A 23,141-nucleotide genomic window follows, 5' to 3' on the forward strand; every position below is an offset into this window, starting at 1 on the left:
AGGCAAATGGCACGCCTACACCCGCCCTCCGGGGGTCCCCGTCACCATAGCAACGGCAGCAGGAAGGGGCGGGCTTCGGCGCCCTGCATCCGGCCCGCTGCGTGCACCCTCCGCATTGGTGTGGGGGCGCGGGCTTGGCGGCTACAGCGTGTCCCTCAGCTCAGGGTTGGAGCGGAGCCGGAGCCGGAGCCGGAGCCGGAGCCGGATTCCGCGCGCACGGCCACGTCAACCTAAACCTACGCCACCCTCCCCAGCCCGCGCCCGCCGCCGCACCCGCTAGGCCTGCCGGCCGTCCTCCCGGGCCGCGTCCTCGACTCATTCCCCACAATGCCCCGCGCCAGGCCCCGCCCCAGCTCCCCGGGGAGACCGGCGCGCGAGGAGCCGACCGGAGGTGGCCGCGCTCGTTGCTGCCGGGGCGGCTTGTCCTCCCCCGTCCCGGGCGCGGCGGCCCGGCGATCGGAGAGCGCGTGTTTCCCTCCCGCACGCACGGCTTGCTCTCGGCCGGTGGGGTCAGACGCCGGGGATTGAGGATGGGGCAGTAGCTGCAGGAGGCGACCCCGCAACACCGAGGTGGGCATAGGCCGGGGACAGGGGCTCTGTTGGAGCCGGCAGCCTTCTTGGCCCTCCGGGAAGGGAGGGACGAAATGCCTGTGCGCTTGACTCTCCCCTCTTCTCCGCTCCTGCGGCCGGTTTGTTGTATTCTCGTTCCCCGTCGTCGTCTTCCCTATTACCTACACCACCCTTCCTCCGCCCAGCGGTTCCCCTCTTCTTGCTCCAGTTTCTGACTTCAGCCTCAGTTACTCAGGCTCCTTTTTCCCTTAGTCCAACCTGAGACTTCACCGACTGGTATACTTGACAGTCTGTTTCACCCCGTGTCTCCACCTTTCCCCTCTCCCCGCATCCGGTTCTGGAGTGATGGCAGCGAGAAGGCGTTCGATTTGCATTTACCTGCAGCTTCCCCCTGTCCCCGCAGCTCGGCGCAGAGCAGTTCAGCCACACCCACGCGGACAGAGAACCACCGCTAGGCAGGAAATGCCACTTGTCCCAAAGTGATGTTTGAGAATATGTTCTCTATTTTTTTCTAATCATTTCTTATCATCTAGTCTGGATATTTGTTAATCTCCATCACTGTGTTTACAACGGTATTTTTTGGTGGCTTGAAAAGGAGGGATTAGATATTAGCCAAAGCCTATTCACAGGTAAGGAGAAAAATTTTTAAATTTCATTCTAAATGAATTTCAAAATTCATTTAGAATTAAATGAAGAAAGTTTCTGGGAAGGTTAGATTTTTCAAAGCATTATGAGATCTTTGGAACTAAGTTTAAATGTGATCTGATGAAGTGGAGATTATTTTCGTCCTACAAAGGTGAGCGTGTCTAAATAACTGATTCCCTTCTCTTTTTGTTTCTTTTTCTATTTTGTTTATACCAAAGATAAACTTTGCAATAAAATTGCAGTGTTAACTTGCAGTTATTATTCTGCTGTTTTTATAAAATAGTCTCTACTTAGATGTAATGTAAGGGGCTGGCCCCGTGGCTTAGCGGTTAAGTGCTCGGCTCCGCTGCTGGCGCCCCGGGTTCGGATCCCGGATGCGCACTGATGCACTTTTCTCCAGCCATGCTGAGCCCACGTCCCACATGCAGCAACTAGAAGGATGTGCAGCTATGACATACAACTATCTACTGGGGCTTTGGGGGAAAAATAAATAAATAAATAAAAATTATAAAAAAAAATTATAGATGTAAGCGCCTTCTGAGAAGACTCGGGGGGAAAAAACGGCCTACTATATGAGTTGTCTGGTATAACAATATCAATTCACTGCGATTTTTGGAAGGGTTATATGAAAAATACAGACTTTTTGGAAGGAACCCTGTGCTTCTCCCCAAAGGATATTTTCTACAAGTGAAATCTAATTACAATGAGAACTGGATAGCCTTAAAGGGATGAAGAAGTAGCCAAAAAGGAAGCAGTATTACAAAAGCGCAATGTTTAAGCTGGGTAGGAAAAGGAAGAACACCCACCCTTGTGTTCTGGTGCTGATCAGAGCAAATCGATGAGTTTGTTTGTTTTTAAAGTGTTGTAGCTAGCTGCAACCACACACTACCTTTATCTTCTATGTGATATCTTGAGTGATTTCTCAAATCTGGCTATCTGGATATGGAAGCAGTGAAGGGGACCCCCGAAGAGTAGAGCCTGGGGCACTCACCCTGATTTGCCGTTTAATGGAGATTGTATTGCTAACCATGTTATTTAATAAATAATGTTATTGCTGGGTTTTGTGTTTTTTTAATGTACTTTGACTACCTGGTTTCCTCTCTTTAGATTAACATTTTGGGAGACAGTTTTCATGATGCTTGAGTCATCCTTGGAATAATGTGGACAGAAGTTCTCAAACTTGCATGTTACATCAACGGAACCAACGGCGTATCTTAATGTTCCCTTAAATCAGAACTTGTATAAAAAAAAGAATGGGAATCTGGTTAAATAAAGATGACGGTGACAGAGACATGAAGGGGGTCATTGTCTGTTTTCTACTAGTGTATGTGGCTGTTTTGGTGGCCACAGATCAGGATTTTTACAGTTTACTTGGAGTATCCAAAACTTCAAGCAGTAGAGAAATAAGACAAGCTTTCAAGAAATTGGCATTGAAGCTGCATCCTGATAAAAACCCGGTAGGTAAAAATTTCTTTTTAATATCTGATTAAGGTATCTTAGTAAGTTTTATTATATATTTACATTATTTTAAATAAGTGCTCAAAATGCTTAAGAACAATTACATGTCAAAAATAATAATTCAACTTCTCTACTAAAAACAGAAGAAGCAAAATGTTCTAGTTTAGAACAGTGTAAAAGAATGTCAATACCAAAACTGCAATTCTCTCTTAATTTGAAAACTAACTTCCAATAGTTCTTGTACAGACGTTAATCCCAAAGGAGAGAATAGTGTCTGTGAAGCAGTTCTCTTAGTAAAGTAGGTTAAGATCAAGTATTGTAGAAGAGTAACAGAAAAATTATTTCCTTACAACTTAGAGGGTATATCTTGCTAAAAATGGCAGTAATTGCTAATAATAGCATGCTTCAACTTTCACCATTTTTTCCCATGTACAAGTCTAAGACCAGTCAGAAAGTATTATAAACTAAAACTTGAGAGCAACCAAATTCAGTTAATTCCAATCATAAATATTTGATTATGTATTCAATAATGTAGTCTTTCAAAACTAAATTAGTTTTGTTTTTTATGATATTTTTATAATTTATCTAATTAATTTATTCTTAATGAGATTTGACACTCATCAAGGAGAAGGATATGGTTATGTTATAATTTTCTATTTTCTGGATAGAATTTTTTAAATAGGATTATTTTATTTTGATTGCATAAAGCTGAGCAGTAGAATCACTATTTCTCTTGTTAGTTGGTAATCTTTCCCTGATATCTTCGTTCTATTATATTTAGAGTTTTTATTTTTTCAGATTTTTCTTTAAAATTTCAGAATGTGATTTTTTGTTTCCATATGAAAGATGGTAGACTTTCAACAACTGAGTATTATTTAGATGAAAGCCTTCTTCAAAACCCAATTCTATGAAACAGTAACAAATGAGGAATATCTCTAATCCAGTTTTGAGTTGTTACTCTGATATTAGTTCTTAAATATGTGATGGATTGGGGCACATACTTTTTTTAGTTAATATGTTGGTTTTGCCTCAAATAGAAAAATAACCCACAAATTTCTTTGTAATTGTTTTAGGAGTAACATAATATTTGCAACGTTAAGGGTTTCCAAGGGTTCGTTAGTCAGTTTTTTCTCAGTTGCATTTCTTAGAAGGAATGACTTACATTGTATAACCACATCTGTCAGCCTTTTGAGGCATCAATTCTCATTTCTCTCTTACTTTTCTAATTTTTTTTTTTTTAAGATTGTAGTTCTTTAAAAATCCTTTTCTATTTCAACCCATGATAACCCATTTCATATTGTACTACTACTCCTCATCTGGGTATGTATTCTCCCAGAAATCTCAGAATTAAATTTAAATCTACATATAACTTCTGAAGACACTTGGTTGTGTATCTGAAACAAATGTTATATCTAATATTTTTTAATAGAATAACGCAAATGCACATAGTGATTTTTTAAAAATAAATAGAGCATATGAAGTACTCAAAGATGAAGATCTGCGGAAAAAGTATGACAAATATGGAGAAAAGGGACTTGCAGACAATCAAGAAGGAGGCCGGTATGAAAGCTGGAATTATTATCGCTACGATTTTGGTAAGATGATATGATATTCCCTATGAAATTCTTTTTTTATATGAGTAAATTTAGAAAACTAATTTTGTTTCACCACTTAGCGTATATAGTTCATATGTGTCACCTTGACTCGTTTTAATATAACATGGGAGCAGAATTCAAAAGGAAAGTCAGTGGTATGTAGGTATTATCTGCACAGATAGCAAGGGGTTTTGGTCATAGTCTCGTTCCTTTTAAAATAAGGATTGCTATTTAAAAATATTTGCATTAGAAGTTAAATATTTAAGCCTTTCAATATTTTTAGAGCATCATATTTTCAAAAAAGGGCTCAAGTTTCCTTTAGGTTTAATAGTGATCACTTCAGTAGAAATGCCATCCTTCTTAATTAATAATGGTTTAATAATGGTATTGACAGGAATAAGAAATGAGGCAAGAGCAGAGGGACCAAACACATTCAAGATATCAAGGGAGGGAAAAAGTAAAGACAGGTATCAAGGCAAGAGGGAGCGTTCAGATAGCCAGTATTTCTCTTAATCATTAATTAGCCTCGAATGCAGACTAAGAACTGATGCATGCTTTTATATCAGACTAAATAAAATATTTTAAATTTATATCTGGAGTATTTGTTTCTCAAGACTGACTTTCTTTTCAAAACAGTATTTTCAGGTATATTCACTACAGCTTGATAGTCTATATCAGGTGTCAGCAGTCTACATTTCACAGGCTAAATCTAGCCTGCCACCTGCTTTTGTAAAGTTTCATTAAAATCCAGTTTTGCTCATTTATTTACATATTGTCTATGGCTTCTTTCACGCTTCAGGGGCAGAGTTAAGTAGTTGTAACAGAAACCATATGTCCCACAAAGCCTAAAATGTTTACTAACTGGCCTCTACAGGAAAAGTTTGCTGATGCCTGGTCTATATCCATCACTAATATTATTTAGGTGTTTTATATAGTAATGAGAAATTTTCTCACATTGGTTTTAATTATTATGGTAAATAAAATTTATAGTTACTTAATAAGTTTGTCTCTACCTCTGCACATATTCTAATTACAAGACTTTTAGCAATAGAAAATATTTTTAAATAATACCACTTATTTAAAAAAACATATAATCTGAAAAGCGAATGAGGTCTGTACTCTATTTTACAGTAATGTAACAGTGCCAGTTTCCTGGTTTGGATGTTGTACTAAAACTACATAACATGTCACTATTAGGGGAAACTGGGTGAAAGGAACATGGGAGTCTGTACTATTTTTACAACTTCCTGTAAGTCTATAATTATTTCAGAATAAAGTTAGAAAACATAATAGAAATTTTCTGTGGAGATGAAATTATGTGAATTTTAGGAACCCGCACACACACACCCATGATAGTCCATATCAGGAAACTGATACCTTTTGATCACTCTTTAAATGTATCACCAGTGGTATCATTTACTCTTGGCTTTTCTCTTAATTTCTTGCATATTCTTCAACTTTGAGATTTAGTATAGTAATCTGATTTTTGGTGATTAAAATAAGAGTAACCTATTTTTATGTGGTAATTCATGATGAAGTTTTAATTTTATAATTTTTGTGTACTTTTAAAATTAGGTATTTATGATGATGATCCTGAAATCATAACATTGGATAGAAGAGAATTTGGTAAGTCTGTGTTCATATGATTTTCTAAAAATAGTCCTAAAATTCTCTAAAACTCTAGAGGACAAATGGATTTAGCATTTAGAAATATTTTGGATTTTAGCAAGGTAATATGTATGTAGTGTGTATTAAATAACATTCTAAAACTATAGTTAAGATTTTCTCTTAGTTTCTTTTTATTACCATCATCAACTTTCCTTCCATTATCTTAATGAACTTTTATGACATTCTTATGCAGTAGCTATAGTTATTCCTCTTATTTTGCAGATGAGGAGATGAACCCTTAGAAGGGCTAAGCAACATCCTCAACATTCTGTGCATGTGTGTTTGTGTATAATTGACACATTTGGAATAATAATGAACCAGTATCTGTTCTTTTTTCTATATAAGTATTTTTCCACATTATTAAAAAGTTTTTACAACATTTAAGAGAATGTTAAGTGAAAAAAAGCCTAATACAAAATTGCATATGCAGTGTAAAACAAATCATGAAAAGGTATACACACGTATGCATAGAGGATAAAAGCTGAACGAGAACAAAATAAAACTACCAGCACTGATAAGAAGTAAAGTCCTTAGCAGAATGTGGGGCAGTATACTATTAAAAAATTAATATTTCTGCAGCAAAATTCATAAGTATATATACTAAATAAAAAGTAAAAATAACGTACAGCCCGATATCAGTTCAGGACAGATGTGAATGCCAGGTGAGCTTGCTGCAAACTTGAGAAAAGCCTTCCAGTTTCAGAGCTTTTGAATTTCAGAGTTTTGGTTAAGTATGTGGTTATTTTGGAAGGAGATTTAATTTGATCTGTGATTTGTGTGAAAATGGATATAAAAATACAGTTCTGCTGCATTTTTCATTGCATTTTAGAAAACTTTAAATATTTGATTAGATTCTTATACTTTTAAACTTTGTACATGTATAATAAAATAGATTTATTCTTCCTTTTCTACTTCAAAACAATACATTTTACCTCAAATCAATTTTATTTTGCTGTTACAATCTTAATTTAGAAAACTAAAATAGCATATTAGCTGCAAAATATACATATATGTAATTTTTCATATTATTATAAAAGATATATTACAGTCACTTAATTTTGTACAAGTTTCTTCTAAGCAAGAATTGCATTTTATTCTTATTTTCTACATCATGTGGGTGAGCTCAGGCCTACAAAGTAGCTATTCAGTATATTGCTTTGTTAAAAGTGTACGTGAACGCTTGAACAAGTTCTAAAGAAAATGAATAGAAAACATACCTTCCCTACAAAGGAAATGGAAGAAAATTTGATTCATTTGTATTGTTGGTAGACAGAACTGATACCCATGTCACAAGCTGGCAGAATCATAACTTTTCTGCATGTAGCTATATGAATCTGTTGCTTTTCCTGTCATTATTGTCTCTCATCTCCTAGTCTATCAGTAAGTGCTTTGTGGTCCAGTGAGGCAGAAAACTTTGGAATTAGAGATAGAATTGGAGGAACTGAATAAAACCTGCAAGCTGACTAATCCATGAGTCCACCCAGAATGAAAGACTTTCCTGATGGTTATCCTGCATGTACGTTAAAACTTTTTCAGATGTGTCACTATGGAGAAAAGGTTAAGAACTGCTAATAGTTCATATAGGACCCCAAATAGAAGGTAAAAATAAATTATAGCCACAAAACCTTACAGATAGTTTTTCAGAAGTAAGTAATATTGATAGGTTCAATGCAGAGTTGCCACCATTCTATATGATTTCTAAGACTATTCTTCATATCTAAGATGAGCTAATCCTGTAGTTTTAGTTGAAGAAGCCGAGGTAAGATGGGAGGTGTGGCTAGTAGTATCAGTGTGTACTTACAGAATATCACATTAGCCTATTTGGTTGTGGGTCTCTTTCCATTACCAGTTGTTTCTATTGGTTTGGGTTACTTAACTCTTGTCTTTTGTATAACTAATTGTATAATTAATTATGGAGTTATTTTAAAGTTATGTATGTTCTCTTCCTCCAGAGAGGAGTTATGTTTTCTTCTGGCTAGGGTCACTAACAGTCTCACAGCAGCTTTATCCAGACAGAAATTGAAGTGATTCAAAAGCTGAGCTTGGACTTTGAGAGGACTGGTCACTTTCCAGTTCAACTTTATTTACAGGACCCTTCCTTCCTTGTGTCCTGAGCTCCATTTTTGTCCTCGCCTCATGGTCTGTTGAAAGCTCTGCTCAGTTTCTTGCCCATCAGCTACCTCTTCTAGAGGATGCAAACATTGGCCCTTTGATTTCCACCTCCTCCCATACCTTGGCCCGGTAATTCTTCCCTGCATTGGTAATTCTCTGCTGCTTTCAACAGAAGTTTTTTATATTTTTTCCAGTTCTGCAGTTGTAGTGGGAAAGTTAGTACAAATTACATAGTTTACTTTTATCAGGAGTGGAACTCTAGAATGTTCAATTATAGTACAGAAGAGAAAATGCAATTAATAAACTCCACTTTGAAAGCTTTAAAAACGTTCTCATCGGGGCTGGCCCGGTGCTGCAGCAGTTAAGTGCGTGCCCTGCTGTGGCGGCCTAGGGTTTGCAGGTTCGGATCCCTGGCGTGCACCAATGCACCGCTTGTCAAGCCTTGCTGTGGCGGCGTCCCATATAAAGTAGAGGAAGATGGGCATGGATGTTAGCCCAGGGCCAATCTTCCTCAGCAAAAAGAGGAGAATTGGCATCAGATGTTAGCTCAGGGCTAATCTTACTCAAAAAAAATAAAATAAATTAAAAAAAAAGTCCTCATCCTTCCCATTTTACATAGTGCATATTATCTTTTTATATGTCACAGAAAAGTATTATATCAGTCATTATAAACAAGTTCTGGATAGTATCTGCAAAAGCAGAGAACATCTCACACTTATCCTAGTCATTCTGAATAGTACCCACACAATACAGGCATCCTTTTGAAGACAGGCTCAAGAAGTAAAAGAGGAACTCTAAGCACCTGTGCCTTATTTTTACATTTTTTTCTAGGCTAACAAGCTATTAGCTGTAGTTGTATATTTTAGAAACCGAAAATTGCATTTTGAAACATACTCATTCTATTCTGGGTCACCGGATTATGAAAAAACATCCCTTTGAGCTTTGATAATATGGCATTAAAAATATTTTCAACCTTATTCTTATTATTCACCAACAGTGGGAACTGGGCAAATAGTGCTCTCTGAAAACAAAGCACCAAGATAGGAGACATTTTTTTCACTGTAAATAAGGTTTTGTGTCAAATTAAATGCTGTTCAGGTTTGTTGTACATCATGTTTTTATTTAAGATTTATGATCAGTAATACCTTGTCTAATTATTGCTTTCTCTTTTTATATATAAATAACACCTCATTACTTGTTTATAGCTAATAAAATAATCCCATTTCTATTGAAGTTTACACTAAGTCTATTAAGATTTTACCTCAGTTAGCACCAGTTGGTGGTCTAAGTCAACATGGCAGTTATTTCAACCACCTGGACAAAATGGTCTGTTTGTCAGACTTTTTAAACATTGCAAAAGAACAAGTGATAAACTCCTAAATTATACACTTTGCGTGTGGTGTACAGATTAACTGTTTTTCCCATCGATCTGTGTGTCTTGTAATTGAAATGTAGGTGAACACTGATTCAGGTTAACTAAATAACCTGAATCAGTTACACATATTTAGAATAGTATGCATGTTTTGATGTATTATTATAATTTACTTACTATAACTTGTGAAAATTTTATTTAAAAATTACTAATAACTGATTTTGATATGGAATTATATGGAAACTCTAACTAAAAGCAAATTGTCTTCACCTTTTTATCTTGAATGTTAGAGCACATCCTTACAATGTTAAAATTTTTAAATGAATAAATTTCGCTTAGCTGCATCATCATCTTATAGATTGTAATGTATAATGTATTGTTAGCTAGACATTATGGTGTTCAGATCTATTATTTTAGCAAATATGTATTCATGTTTTGAATTGTTAAAAACCTTGACCTAATAGTTTTAAAATAACAGTCTTCCAAGGTAAATGTCTTATTAAGGGAAAAGATTAAATTTAATCCCCACAGTCTTTATTATGTTGTGTAGGTCTCTTATTTCATTCTTTCAGAATTTGAAGTCAGAATTGATTGGCCACATGTTTAACCTAAGCTGCAGATGGTAGAAATGTTTAGATCTCAGTCTCTCTCGCTGTTTGTCTTCTTTTTTCTCTCACCCACGCAAACTCTTACATGAGGTTTGGCTGTTGCTTCCTTTCTTTTTACAGCTTCATGGTGACATACACCATGCAGTTCAAGGATGCTTAGAAGAGTTTTAAAAAAAAAAAAAAAAAAAGGTAGGGGCCGGCCCAGTGGCATAGCAGTTAAGTGTGCACAGTCTGCTGCGGCACCCCTGGGTTCGCAGGTTCAGATCCTGGGTGCGCACTGATGCCCCGCTTGTCAAGCCATGCTGTGGCGGTGTCCCATATAAAGTAGAGGAAGATGGGCACAGATGCTATCCCATGACCAATCTTCCTCAGCAAAAAAGAGGAGGATTGGCATCAGATCTTAGCTCAGGGCTAATCTTCCTCACACAAAAAAAAAGGTATTAGTTTGACAGTTGAAATAATATGTTTTCTTCCTATAGAAAAAATTGTACAGAAAATGATAAAGGCAGTATGAAAGATATATGACTGTATTTTTTTCATTCTAATCTCAACAAAAATCGTTTAACTAAAATATGCACAATATTTTTAATAAATTAGTAAATAATTCTAAGTTGTTTCGGTTTTATGTACTTTCAGATGCTGCTGTTAATTCTGGAGAACTGTGGTTTGTGAACTTTTACTCCCCAGGATGTTCACACTGCCATGATTTAGCTCCCACGGTATGTATTTTTTACATCCTGATTATTAAATATTTATTATTTCTAATTGATATGTCATTTGTTTGTTTTTTAATGTTAGAATTTTTCTATTAATAATAATTCTATCAGAAATAATTATGTATTTTCACATATGTATGATTTTATTTGATAAAAGTGTTCTCCTTTAAGAATGTATAGCTTGAAGTGTTCAAGGGAAGAAAAATTATCAGAGAAATACTTAAATTTTCCTTTTTTCTCATAGTGGAGAGACTTTGCTAAAGAAGTAGATGGATTACTTCGAATTGGAGCTGTTAACTGTGGTGATGATAGAATGCTTTGCCGAATGAAAGGAGTCAGCAGTTATCCCAGCCTCTTCATTTTTAGATCTGGAATGGTAAGGGATAAACTTAGCATTTTTTAAAGCTGTGAAATTTTCTAACAAGGGAAGTACTAGAGAAAACATAATATGTGAATTTACAGAATGTTTTGGTTTTTAAGTCTTATTTTAGGTGCTAACTAGATTTTAGTCACAATAAACATTTTGGATTATATTATGAATACTTTTAGATGCCATTACTTTGACTTTGCTCCATTTCAAAATTAAATGTTTGCCAATTTCAGTTTCTGTCTTAAAGAACATAATGTAACCCATATGTATACTGTACTTTACAGGTACTTACTGTACCTGTAAAATACTAAGTATTTTACAGGTATTGTCTCATTGAATATAAAGTTCTAATATCCCTTTTTTTTTTCCAGTTTTAAGTGGTAATACTGAGACTAAAACTATTATAAATAGTATTAAAAATGTCTTACGTGGAATTTGTGCAATCAAGAATCTCAGCATGTCATTTGGAAATACACTGTGCTATTGGGAGACAGATCTTACTGTATTATGTGAAATAAAAAGTACTTCGTATTATTTTTAGTGAGTTTTTAAAAGAAAAAGTAAAAGATGTTTCTCTTTTTATAAAAAAAAAAAATATAGGCTGCGGTGAAATACCATGGTGACAGATCAAAGGAAAGTTTAGTGAGTTTCGCCATGCAACATGTTAGAAGCACAGTGACAGAACTGTGGACAGGTAATTTTATTTTCTTAATTTGCTTGATTTTCAAGGACACTTTGAAATTGGTATTTTAAGTTTTTCAGTGGCCATATTAATATTTTGATCATAATATCGAAATTTTAAAATGTCTTTTTCCATGCTTCTTAGAAAGGAATTGTGTTGTTTGTTCTGACCTCTACTAAATAGTAGGCATTTAACAAATGAATTATAGTTTATAGAAGCTAAAACAATTAACATTGGGAAATGGATATGAGATACGGTTAGGGGAAAAGGCAACTTTTCAAAGTGCAACTAAATGTTTCCCTAGTGTTTTATTGCTTTCATAAGTACACTATATCAGGCAGTAAATTCATGCCTATCCAATTTAATTTTAAAGATTAAAAACTTTTTCTTCTAATCTTAGGCTTTTTATTTCAGGTGACTCTAGGCAGGTTATTTAACTACTCTGTACTGACCATGAAATCATCATCTAAACGGATGCTCATATCATTCATTGAATACCAGTTAATGTCTCTGAAACTGGTAAACACCACGGCTGCAGTGATATAATATATAATCCCTGCCTTCAGGGACCTCATTATTTTAGCGTGAAAGACATTAGTAAACCATTAAAATGCAAGTAGTAACTATGATGATAGAGGTAAGCTTAGGGGGAAGCATAAAGGATATGAAAGAACTCAGGTGGGGAAAAGAGGAAGGCTTAGAAAATATTTTTTGAACCAGGTCAGACCCAATCTGCCATGAAGGTGAAGAGGAAGCCTTAAAAGATCACTGTGTATTTGGGAAACGGGCAGTACTTCATGAATCTAAGAAAAAGACAGGCAATGGGATGGAGTGGGATGGGGAGAATACGGCTGGCTGAATGGGTGACAAAGCTCAGATCACAAGGGGCCTTACTTGCCAATTTGAGTTTCTTTCTTAATGAAATAATGAATTTAGATTTTACGTGATGAAAAAAATGGAGAGCCAGTGAAGGAATTTGACATACTGACGAAGATTTTTAGGAAATCTTGAATACTACTCAGAATGGATTGGAAGAGGGTGAGATTAGAAGGGAAAAACCATTTAGAAAACTTTCCATTATCAAGTAATAAGTGATCAGAAATTTGCTTTATTTTCTTTTAAGGAAATTTTGTTAACTCCATACAAACTGCTTTTGCTGCTGGTATTGGTTGGCTGATCACTTTTTGTTCCAAAGGAGGAGGTAATTTTATTCTTTATTTTGTTATGATGAAGAAATGGTGACATTTAATTTTTAGGTGACAATCATTTTTTTCCAGCTTTATTGAGATATAATTGACATATAACATTGTGTAACATTAAGGTGTACAGCATATTGATTTGATACACTTATGTGTTGTAAAATGATTACCACCATAGCATTAGCTAACACCTCCATCCTGTCACATAATAACCATTTCTTTTTTGTGGTGGGAACATTTAAGATAAACTCTCTTAGCAACTTTCAAGTATATAATACAGTATTATTAGCTATAATCACTACATGCTGCACATTAGCTCCCCAGAACTTGTTAATCTTAAACTAGAAGTATGTACCCTTAGACTAGGTGATAATCTTAAGTACATTACTATAATTGATTATTCAGGACTTTAAACTACAGTTTCTACCCAGGGTTACGATTTCTTATTTCATGAGTGTATACCATTTGTATTATTTTACACATAAGAGTTATTTTATTATTTTACACATAATTATAAAATTATTAATTTCTTAAAGTATCATTTATGGTTTATGTTCGGTGGCAAGTTTTTCAGCTTAATCATACTCATGATAAATTGTACTTTCAGATAGCCTCAGATGTATTTGACAGTTTGCAAAAATAATTAGTTGTTGACAGATATTACCCTCCCCAAACAATAATTTTTTGGAATTATTGACTTTGCCTCATACTTACACATATCAAAAATGTATACGTTGGGGCCAGCCCGGTGGCGCAAGCGGTTAAGTGCGCGCGCTCCACTGCAGTGGCCTGGGAATTGCCAGTTCCGATCCAGGCGCGCACCAATGCACTGCTTGTCAAGCCGTGCTGTGGCGGCGTCCCATATAAAGTGGAGGAAGATGGGCACGGATGTTAGCCCAGGGCCAGTCTTCCTCGGCAAAAAGAGGAGGATTGGCAGATGTTAGCTGAGGGCTGATCTTCCTCACACACACACACAAAAAAATGTGTACGTTTGCCTCATAAAATTATGTATTTAAAGATGACAACTTTCCATTTCCAGAAATCTTCCCCCTGGTAAATTAAGTTGAAAATTCAATATTCTACATACCAAACCAAACTGTAAACTGTATTCAAACAATGAGATTGTTTAAAAATTGGTCCCAGTATTACAAAATATTCTAGGGGCTGGCCCGGTGGCGCAAGCAGTTAAGTGCGTGGGCTCCGCTGCCGCGGCCCGGGGTTCGCCGGTTCGGATCCCAGGTGCGCACCGATGCACTGCTTGGCAAGCCATGCTGTGGCGGCGTCCCATATAAAGTGGAGGAAGACGGGCATGGATGTTAGCCCAGGGCCAGTCTTCCTCAGCAAAAAAAAAAAAAAAAAAAAAGGAGGATTGGCAGATGTTAGCACAGGGCTGATCTCCTCACAAAAAAAATATATATATATATTCTAATTCATTAACACATTTCCATATGTCTAATGCCAACATAGATCTTTTCCCCACACTTCATCTCTCAGCGTTTTTGCTACTATGTTGAGAAGGTATTGCCTTGAAACTAAAATCAACCATTCATCTTATCCTGTAAGACCTATGTTAGGAAGGTATTCCCTTGCAGCAAAAATTAGCTTTAAACTAAGTCTATCATCTAGGGCTTTTGTCTCATTTTGGCCTAATGCACAGATTTCTGTCCATTCCACACTTGAAGAAAACTTTTAAAACTTGCTGACATTTTTACTTTTACCCCAGGTAGATTGATTTTACCTGTCCCTGTAGGCTCTGTGATGCCACAATTCCCTTCCTTCTAATACCATCTGTCTCATTGTATCCTAGCATTCATATTTACAGAACTTTCATAAAAATAGTGAAGAATCTATTTTAAGATGGTATTGTGTTTTAAGGATTCTTTACATATCTTTATCAAATAGGTCCATTATATTTTATTTCCCCCAAATCATGAGGTCTCTTGGATAAAGGGATTGTTGATAGGAGGAGAGATTTGAGAGTAAGGTACTAAAGAGATGCTTGAGAAAAAATTAACTCCTTTTCTGTTTAGCTAGAAATCCTGGGAAACTAAGGGGAGGAAATAAAAGAATGAGTGAGAGTGTGTGTGTATGTATGTGCATAAAATGAGACTTTGACCTCAGTATCTACATAGTAAATAAAGGTCTCAATATTTACCGGTAGAGCCCAATTAATTGTCTTAGAATCAACATGATAGTTTGGGGGAAAGGCAAATGAAAGTATAGACTTAATAAAGCTGAAATTGCCTCATGAGTTTTTTTTCCCCCTAGATTGTTTGACTTCACAGACACGTCTCAGGCTTAGTGGCATGTTGGTAAGCATCAATTGTTTTATAAAACTGTATTGCCACGTTAAGAAACACATTTTAAAAGTGATTCCAGATATTTTCTTTGGTAGTTTTTTGAACACTTAACTCACTTATTTGTAATCTTTCTTATTTTCTGATAAATGTATTCACTACTATAAGTTTCTGTCTCACTACTTAGCTGTGTTCAGTGTATCTTGACATGTGGTACATTCATTGTCATTCACTTCTAAGTAGTCTGTAATTTAATTATGAATTCCTGTTTAACTAAAGAGTTAATATATATTAATGATTTTGTCATTTCCAAACTTTATTTTTTTGTGCGTTATTTTGTTGTTATTTTGTTATTTATTTAGCCCTCATCATATTATGGTTGGGAATATAGTCTGTGTGTGTTGTTAATACTTGAATACTATTGAAGGTGTGGGTTGGGAGTTTGCCAGATATGAAAATTCTGAAAGTTCTATGTGTGCTTGAAAGTAATATGTTTTCTACGTATGTTAGGTATAATTTTGACATCTATTAGACTAAATTTATTAATTTATTCAAATGTGTATCATTTTTTGAGTGTTCTTTAAAAAATGTTTGATTTACAGTAGAAAAGTTGTGTTTTTGCTAAATAAAACTAAATCCCTTTAAGTTTTTTTTCCACTTACAACCGACCTATTTTTTTGCTTCTTTCCATTTTAGGATGGTCTTGTTAATGTAGGATGGATGGACTGCGCCATACAGGAAAACCTTTGTAAAAGTTTGGATATCACAACAAGTACCACTGCCTATTTTCCTCCTGGAGCCACTTTGAGTAACAAAGAGAAAAGCAATATTTTAGTATGAATCATTTTAATTTATTTACATATAAATACACACATTAAAATACATTGTTTTGTAAACAACAAGCAAGAAAATGAATCAGTTTATATCATTTGATTTTGGAACATTTAATTATTTAGAACAGATATTTAATTTCTGGGATTCTGCTTAATACATAGTTCAGTTTGTAAAGTCTCCTATAAGGATCTTTTTTTTTTTCCATTTTCATTGAGAAATAATTGACATAGATCACTATATAAGTTTAAGGCATATAGCATGATGGTTTGATTTACATATATTGTGAGATGATTACTACAATAGGTTCAGCTAACATTCATCTTCTCATAGAGATATAATAAAAAGAAAAGAAAGAAAAAAAGAAAAAAATTTTTTCCTTGTGATCAGAGCTCTTAGGATTTACTCTCTTTTCCTGTATGTATCATACAGCCCTGTTAGCTATCTATAATCATCATGTACATTACATCCCTAGTAGTTATTTATCTTATAACTATAAGTGTGTACGTTTTGACCACCTTTCTCCAATTCCCTCTTCTCCACACCTTCCACCTCTGGTAACCACAAGTTTTATCTCTTTTTCTATGAGTTTTGTTTTGTTTTGTTTTCTAAGATTCCACATACAGGTTAGATCATACAGTACAGATCTTCCTCGACTTATGATGAGGCTATATCCCAATAAACCCATCTTAAGTTGAAAATGCATACCTAACCTATAGAACATCATAGCTTAGCCCAGCCTACCTTAAATGTGCTCAGAACACTTCCATTAGCCTATAGTTGGGCAAAATTATCTAACACAAAGCCTATTTTATAATAAAGTGTTGAATATCTCTGAATACTGTACTGAAAGTGAAAAACAGAATGGTTGTAAGTATATTAGTTGTACCCTCATGATCACGTGGCTAACTGGGAGCTGTGGACCACTGCCACTACACAGCGTCACAAAAGAGTATCCTATTACATATCACTAGCGTGGGACAAGATCAAAATTCAAGATTCAAGTATGGTTTCTACTGAATGCCTGTCACTTTCACACCATTGTAAAGTTGAAAAATCTTAAGTTGAACCATCATTAAGTCAGGGACCATCTGTATTTGTCTTTCTTTGTCTGACTTTTTAGCATAATGTCTTCAAGGTCTATCCACATTGTTGCAAATGGTAGGATTTCCTTGTTTTTTATGGCTGAATAATATGCCATTGTATATATATATACCACAACTTCTTTATCCATTCACCCATCAGTAGACACTTAGGTTGTTTCCATGTCTTGACTATTATAACTAATGCTGCTATGAACATGGGGGTGCAGATATCTTTTTGAGTTAGTGTTTTCATTTCCTTTGGATGTATTCCCAGAAGTGGAATTGCTGGATCATATAGTAGTTTTGCTTTTAATTTTTTGAGGATCTTCCATACTATTTTCCCTAGTGGCTTTACCAATTTACAGTCCCACCAACAGTGCACAAGGGTTCCCTTTTCTCCACATCCATGCCAGCGTTTATCTTTTGTCTTTGTGATGGTGGCCGTTCTAACAGGCAAGAGGTGATATCTCATTGTCGTTTTAATTTGCGTTTCCCTAATGACTAGTGACATTGAGCATCTTTTCATGTACCTGTTCCCTGTCATGTATCTTCTTTGGAGAAATGTCTATTCAGGTCCTTTGCACATTTTTTAATTGGGTTATTTGTTTTTTTGCTATTGAGTTGTATAAGTTCTTTATATATTTTGGATATTAATCCCTTATCAGATATATGGTTTGCAAATATTTGTTCCCATTCTGTAGGTTTTCTTTTCATTTTGTTGATGGTTTCTTTTGTCATGCAGAAGGTCTTTAGTTTGATATAGTCCCACTTGTTTATTGTGTATTTTGTTTTGTGTGCTTTCAGTGCCATCTGAAACATTATTACGAAGACCCATGTCAAGGAGCTTTATTTCTGTGTTTTCTTTCAGGAGTTTCATGGTTTCAGATCTTACATTTAAGTCTTTAGTCCATTTTGAGTTAATTTTTGTGAGTGCTGTAAGATATGGGTCTAATTTCATTCTTTTACTTGTGAATATCCAGTTATCCCAGTGCCATTTATTGAGAAGACTGTCTTTTCTCCTTTGAGTATTCATGGCTCCCTTGTCAAATATTAGTTGACCATAAATGCTTGGGTTTATTTCTGGGCTCTTGATTCTGCTTCATTAGTCTATTTGTCTGTTTTTATACCAGTTTTATACCATACTGTTTTATACCATATTGTTTTGATGACTATAGTTTTATAGTATATCTTGAAATTAGGAAGTGTGATGCCTCCTGCTTTGTTCTTCTTCCTCAGGATTTCTTTGGGTATTTTGGGTCTTTGTGGTTCCAGATAAATTTTAAGAGTGTTTTTTCCTACTTCTGTAAAAAATACCATTGGAAGCTTGATGGGGATTGCATTGAATCTATAGATGGCTTTTGGTAATACTGACATTTTAACAATATTAATTCTTCCAATCCATGAACACAGGCTACCTTTCTATTTATTTGTGTCTTCTTTGATTTCTTTCATCAATGTCTTGTAGTTTTCAGAGTAGAGATCTTTCACCTCCTTAGTTAAAGTTGTTCCTAAGTATTGTATTTTTTGATGCTATTGTAAATGGGATTGATATTTTTATTTCCTTTTCAGAAAATCTGTTAGTGTGTAGAAACAGCTACTGATTTTTGTGTGTTAATTTTGTATCCTGCAACTTTACTGAATTTATTGATTAGCTCTAACAGTTTCTTGTTACAGTCTTCAGGATTTTCTGTATATAAAACTATGTCTTTTGCAAATAGATCCTGTTTTACTCCTCATTTTCCAATTCTGATACCTTTTATTTCTTTTGCTTGCCTCATTGCTCTAGCTAGGATTTCTAGTACTACATTGACTAGGAGTGGTGAGAGTGGGCAGGCATCCCATCTTGTTCCTCATCTTAGAGGAAAAGCTTTCATCGTTTCCCCACTGAGTATGATGTTAGCTGTGGGCTTGTCATATATGGCCTTTATTATGTTGAGATATGTTTCTTCTATGAATGGATGTTGAATAAAACGATTACAATATGTTTCTCTTATTCTAGTTTCTTAATTCATTGGATGCTAAAGAAATATATTTGGAAATAATGCATAATCTTCCAGATTTTGAACTACTTTCAGCAAACACACTAGAGGTAATATTTTTATAATAATAAATGTTGGTAACATTTCAAGTCTTAACATTTTAAAATCAGCATTTGTTTTATTCATCGCCAGAGAGAAAGTAGCAGTTTCAAAAGATTGTATATCCGTCAATTCTAGGTTGAAGTCTAATTGCTGGAGTTGCTGGTGTTGCAACTTCAGGGAGGATCTGTAGTTTGGGAAAACCTAACCAATCCTAAAGGTGGGCTTCAGGAGGAGCATCAGGAAAGGCAAGATTTTGATCACAAAGCACCTTTGGGTCTGATTTGGAACTCTATGTTCTTGCTTACAGAACTATCTTTATTGTCACTGAGAATTAAGAAGCAGCTTTAGAAATACTCAGTTTGTAGAGAATCAATTATTTTTTTCTCTTTTTTGATCCCAAAGTTTTCTAAGTCTATGTCCCTATAAAACTTTTTGTTAGACCTGAAAAAGCTGACTTCCCCACCTCCCAACATTTTAGCTATATGTTGTTAAAGCCATGTTTTTTTCTTGGAACAGTCATCTACTATAAGATTTTATGATTTAGTGACTCATCCATCTATAATATTATATAATTGATTTACATAGCATTATTCCCAATAAACTACAAAATAAGAATATGAATGGTTCTGAATTTTAGACAATGTTTTGAAGTAATGGGTAGGGTGGTTAAAATTAACTTCAAGTCAAAGAAATAAAGATTAGAACTCTTAGAATTTCCCATCTCTGACATTTCTTTTCCTGGATCACTTTTTTTAATCACTTTCAAGGATCGCTTGGCTCATCATCGGTGGCTCATATTTTTTCATTTTGGAAAAAATGAAAATTCAAATGATCCTGAGTTGAAGAAACTAAAAACTCTACTTAAAAATGAACATATTCAAGTAAGAAAAATATTTTCTGCAGTATGCTTTCTTATTAATACGTAAAGTTATATTTTAAATAACATAGAAATGTTTATTTGAAATTCTAGGTTAAAAAAGCCCTAAGTGTTTTTGTTCTTTTATTGCGTTTTTCTGTTTTCTGTTAAAAATTGAAACACTATTTGAAAGTGGTTAACCTTCATTTCTCTTGAGTAGCTGGCATGTGATAAATCTGTATTATACAATTTTTCTGGAATGCATACTATAGAAAAGTATCTTTCCCTTTTTTTAATTCTTATTTCTTTATGGAAGTAATTCATGCTCATTATTTGAAAATTGGGATATATAAATAAGCACAAAAATGAATTAAATATCTAAAAATTACCAATACTCTCACCTACTAGTGGGTTTTAGTTAATAACCCTACTAAAAATTTAGTGTATAACCTGGCAAACTTTTTAAGTGTGTGTGTGTGGGCATATGTGTATGTGTATGCACATATCCATATTGTAATGGCCATTGTAATAAACACACATGTAAATTTATATGTAGACTTTTTAATCAAAATGGATTCACTATATTCTCTTTTGTAAAGTTTTCCATTCAACAATATCATAAACTTTTCCACATGCCAGTATGTGTGTGTGTGTGTATATATGTACATGTATATGTAGGTATCAGTCATCATCCCTGAAGACTAAGTATTTCACTATATGGTTACACTGTAGTTGTTTAACAAATCTGTTACTGATGACTTTAAGTTGTATCCATTCATTTTTATATCAAAGATATATACTGCAAAAATGCAGTATGAAGAATTTTTTGAAACAAAGTTTTATATATTTTAAAGGATTTTTATCCTCATTACCAGAGTCCTCCAGAAAGTTTATGTCAGTTTATATTCTTACTGACAGCATGTGAGTGACCATTTCTCTACACCTATCCCAACTGTGGTATTATCATTATTTATAATCATCACCATTCTGATAGGCCAAAAGTGATAGGTTAATATTCACTTTCATTTATTTGCTTTCTAATGAGGTTGAAAAAAGTTTTTTAAGATTATTAAAAAATCATAATTCTTCTCTACATTATTTTCTATGTATGTCTCTGGCTCATTTTATTTCTCTTGATGGGATGTTTATCTGTTTATTTTTTAACGGATCCTCTGTCTTAAATGCTACAAATATTTTTTCTTGGTTTATCATTTGCCTACTAGTTTTCTTCTACACTGTATGAAAATGTCAAACTTTCTATTATTTCTGCTTCTGGGGTCTTACTTAAAAAGTTCTCTCTCGGGCCGGCCCTGTGGCTTAGCTGTTAAGTGCGCATGCTCCGCTACTGGCAGCCCGGGTTCGGATCCCAGGCACGCACCAACACACTGCTTGTCAGGCCATGCTGAGGCGGCGTCCCACATACAGCAACTAGAAGGATGTGCAACTATGACGTACAACTATCTACTGGGGCTTTGGGGAGAAAAGGGGGGAAGAAAGAAGGAGGATTGGCATGGATGTTAGCTCAGGGCTGATCTTCCTCACCAAAAAAAAAAAAAAAAAGTCTCTCTCTCCTCCACCCCAAGGTTATATAAATATCCTCTATATTTTTAGAAGGGTGGAGCTCTTAAACAACATCATATTTTCTTGGAAATTTCCTCTCAGATTTTTGAACTCTCTAGGACCCTTTTTTTTTCTTTAGCTAAATTGAGTTTCAATGTTAAATGTAAATGAATTATTTCTCTCTCTTATTTTCATAGCCCATTAACCTCTGTTTAGAAACTGTGTTGTTAGAGCAATTTCATTTTTGGACTATCTTTATAAATATTTAATTGAATGGATAAGATTTTGTTTTCATCAAATTGAACCTTCTCTTTGTACTTCAGATTGGCAGGTTTGACTGTTCCTCTGCACCAGACATCTGTAGTAATCTCTATGTTTTTCAGCCATGTCTAGCAGTATTTAAAGGACAAGGAACCAAAGAATATGAAATTCATCATGGTAAGAAGGGAAAAAAATGATAAAAATTTATCTTCATTTTCAAATAGCAATTTTTTCATTGTACTTTTTACCTTGTTTTCTATGGACATGCTTATTGTAAATAATTTTCTCTCATTTATTAGTAAGTTTCTTATGGGGAAAGATATTTTGCATTACATATAGTTATTTTATCCTCTTTACTCTTCTTTTTTAAATATCTCTTTTCTACTAAATATTTTGATCAGTGTTTCAGCAAGAACTCTGGTGACATGTCAGGCTAGTGAAGAATTTAAGGTTCTTGCTTGTTGACAAAAGTAAGCAACACCTACAGTTTCCATTCCAGTGTGCCATGTGTAGCATTTCAGCCATTGTGGGCAATTTCCAGGCATTCTTTTGAATTTTTCCTCCACAAGACTACCAAACATCTCCATTAACTGCTATGTTATCTCTCTTGAATTTATAATTACATTTCTGCATTTCAGCTTTTTGCAACTTTAGCTCTCCATTCATGTAAGTACAGTTCCAATTCCTAGGATTCAGGATACATCATAATCTCTATTCTGAAAAAGGTCAAATGCAGCAAAACAGACACACAGACTACTAACTGTAACATAGTTAAGTGGATAACAGATATTGATGTTATGCCTATTATGTGACAAGCACTATTTTAGGTGTTAAGAGTGCAAAGTTGTAAGACATGGACTCTGCTCTCAAGTAGTTTAAAATGTCGTCTAGTGGGAGTAAGAGGAGGGAGATCTATAAGAAGAGATGAAAAACATTATAATGGCCATATGTATAAATTGCAAGATGAAATCAAGATAACTTCTGCATAGTAATGGTCAGGAGGTGATATTTGAATTGCGATGACATTTGAGTGCTCCATTTCCCAAAGCAAGTACAGAAAAACAAGATGTGAGGCCCTCTAGCTGAAGGAACTATGTGAGCAAAGGCTTGGCAAGACAAACCTAACAGTAACTACTGTTTATTCAGTACTTTCTATAAGACGTTTTTCTAAAGGC

The 23,141-nt window shown here is 35.0% G+C and overlaps 1 protein-coding gene across 1 annotated transcript in view; it reads left to right on the forward strand.

Moving 5' to 3' along the window:
- Window positions 1–592: 592 nt before the first annotated feature.
- The window catches only part of DNAJC10 (DnaJ heat shock protein family (Hsp40) member C10), a 40,125-nt gene continuing 17,576 nt past the window's right edge, over window positions 593–23,141 (forward strand). Inside the window, exons 1-13 of the mRNA XM_087435461.1 lie at window positions 593–1,199; window positions 2,323–2,672; window positions 4,103–4,268; window positions 5,844–5,894; window positions 10,665–10,747; window positions 10,989–11,120; window positions 11,715–11,808; window positions 12,920–12,997; window positions 15,264–15,307; window positions 15,989–16,126; window positions 19,208–19,297; window positions 20,057–20,170; window positions 22,029–22,143. Coding sequence (XP_087291587.1) covers window positions 2,469–2,672; window positions 4,103–4,268; window positions 5,844–5,894; window positions 10,665–10,747; window positions 10,989–11,120; window positions 11,715–11,808; window positions 12,920–12,997; window positions 15,264–15,307; window positions 15,989–16,126; window positions 19,208–19,297; window positions 20,057–20,170; window positions 22,029–22,143 — 1,309 coding nt within the window. The 5' untranslated portion in view covers window positions 593–1,199; window positions 2,323–2,468. The remainder of the gene's footprint in view (window positions 1,200–2,322; window positions 2,673–4,102; window positions 4,269–5,843; window positions 5,895–10,664; window positions 10,748–10,988; window positions 11,121–11,714; window positions 11,809–12,919; window positions 12,998–15,263; window positions 15,308–15,988; window positions 16,127–19,207; window positions 19,298–20,056; window positions 20,171–22,028; window positions 22,144–23,141) is intronic.

Source organism: Ceratotherium simum, chromosome 9, assembly GCF_057802395.1.
Source record: "Ceratotherium simum simum isolate JZ-2026a chromosome 9, ASM5780239v1, whole genome shotgun sequence".
In the NCBI taxonomy this organism is placed as follows: Eukaryota; Metazoa; Chordata; class Mammalia; order Perissodactyla; family Rhinocerotidae; genus Ceratotherium; species Ceratotherium simum.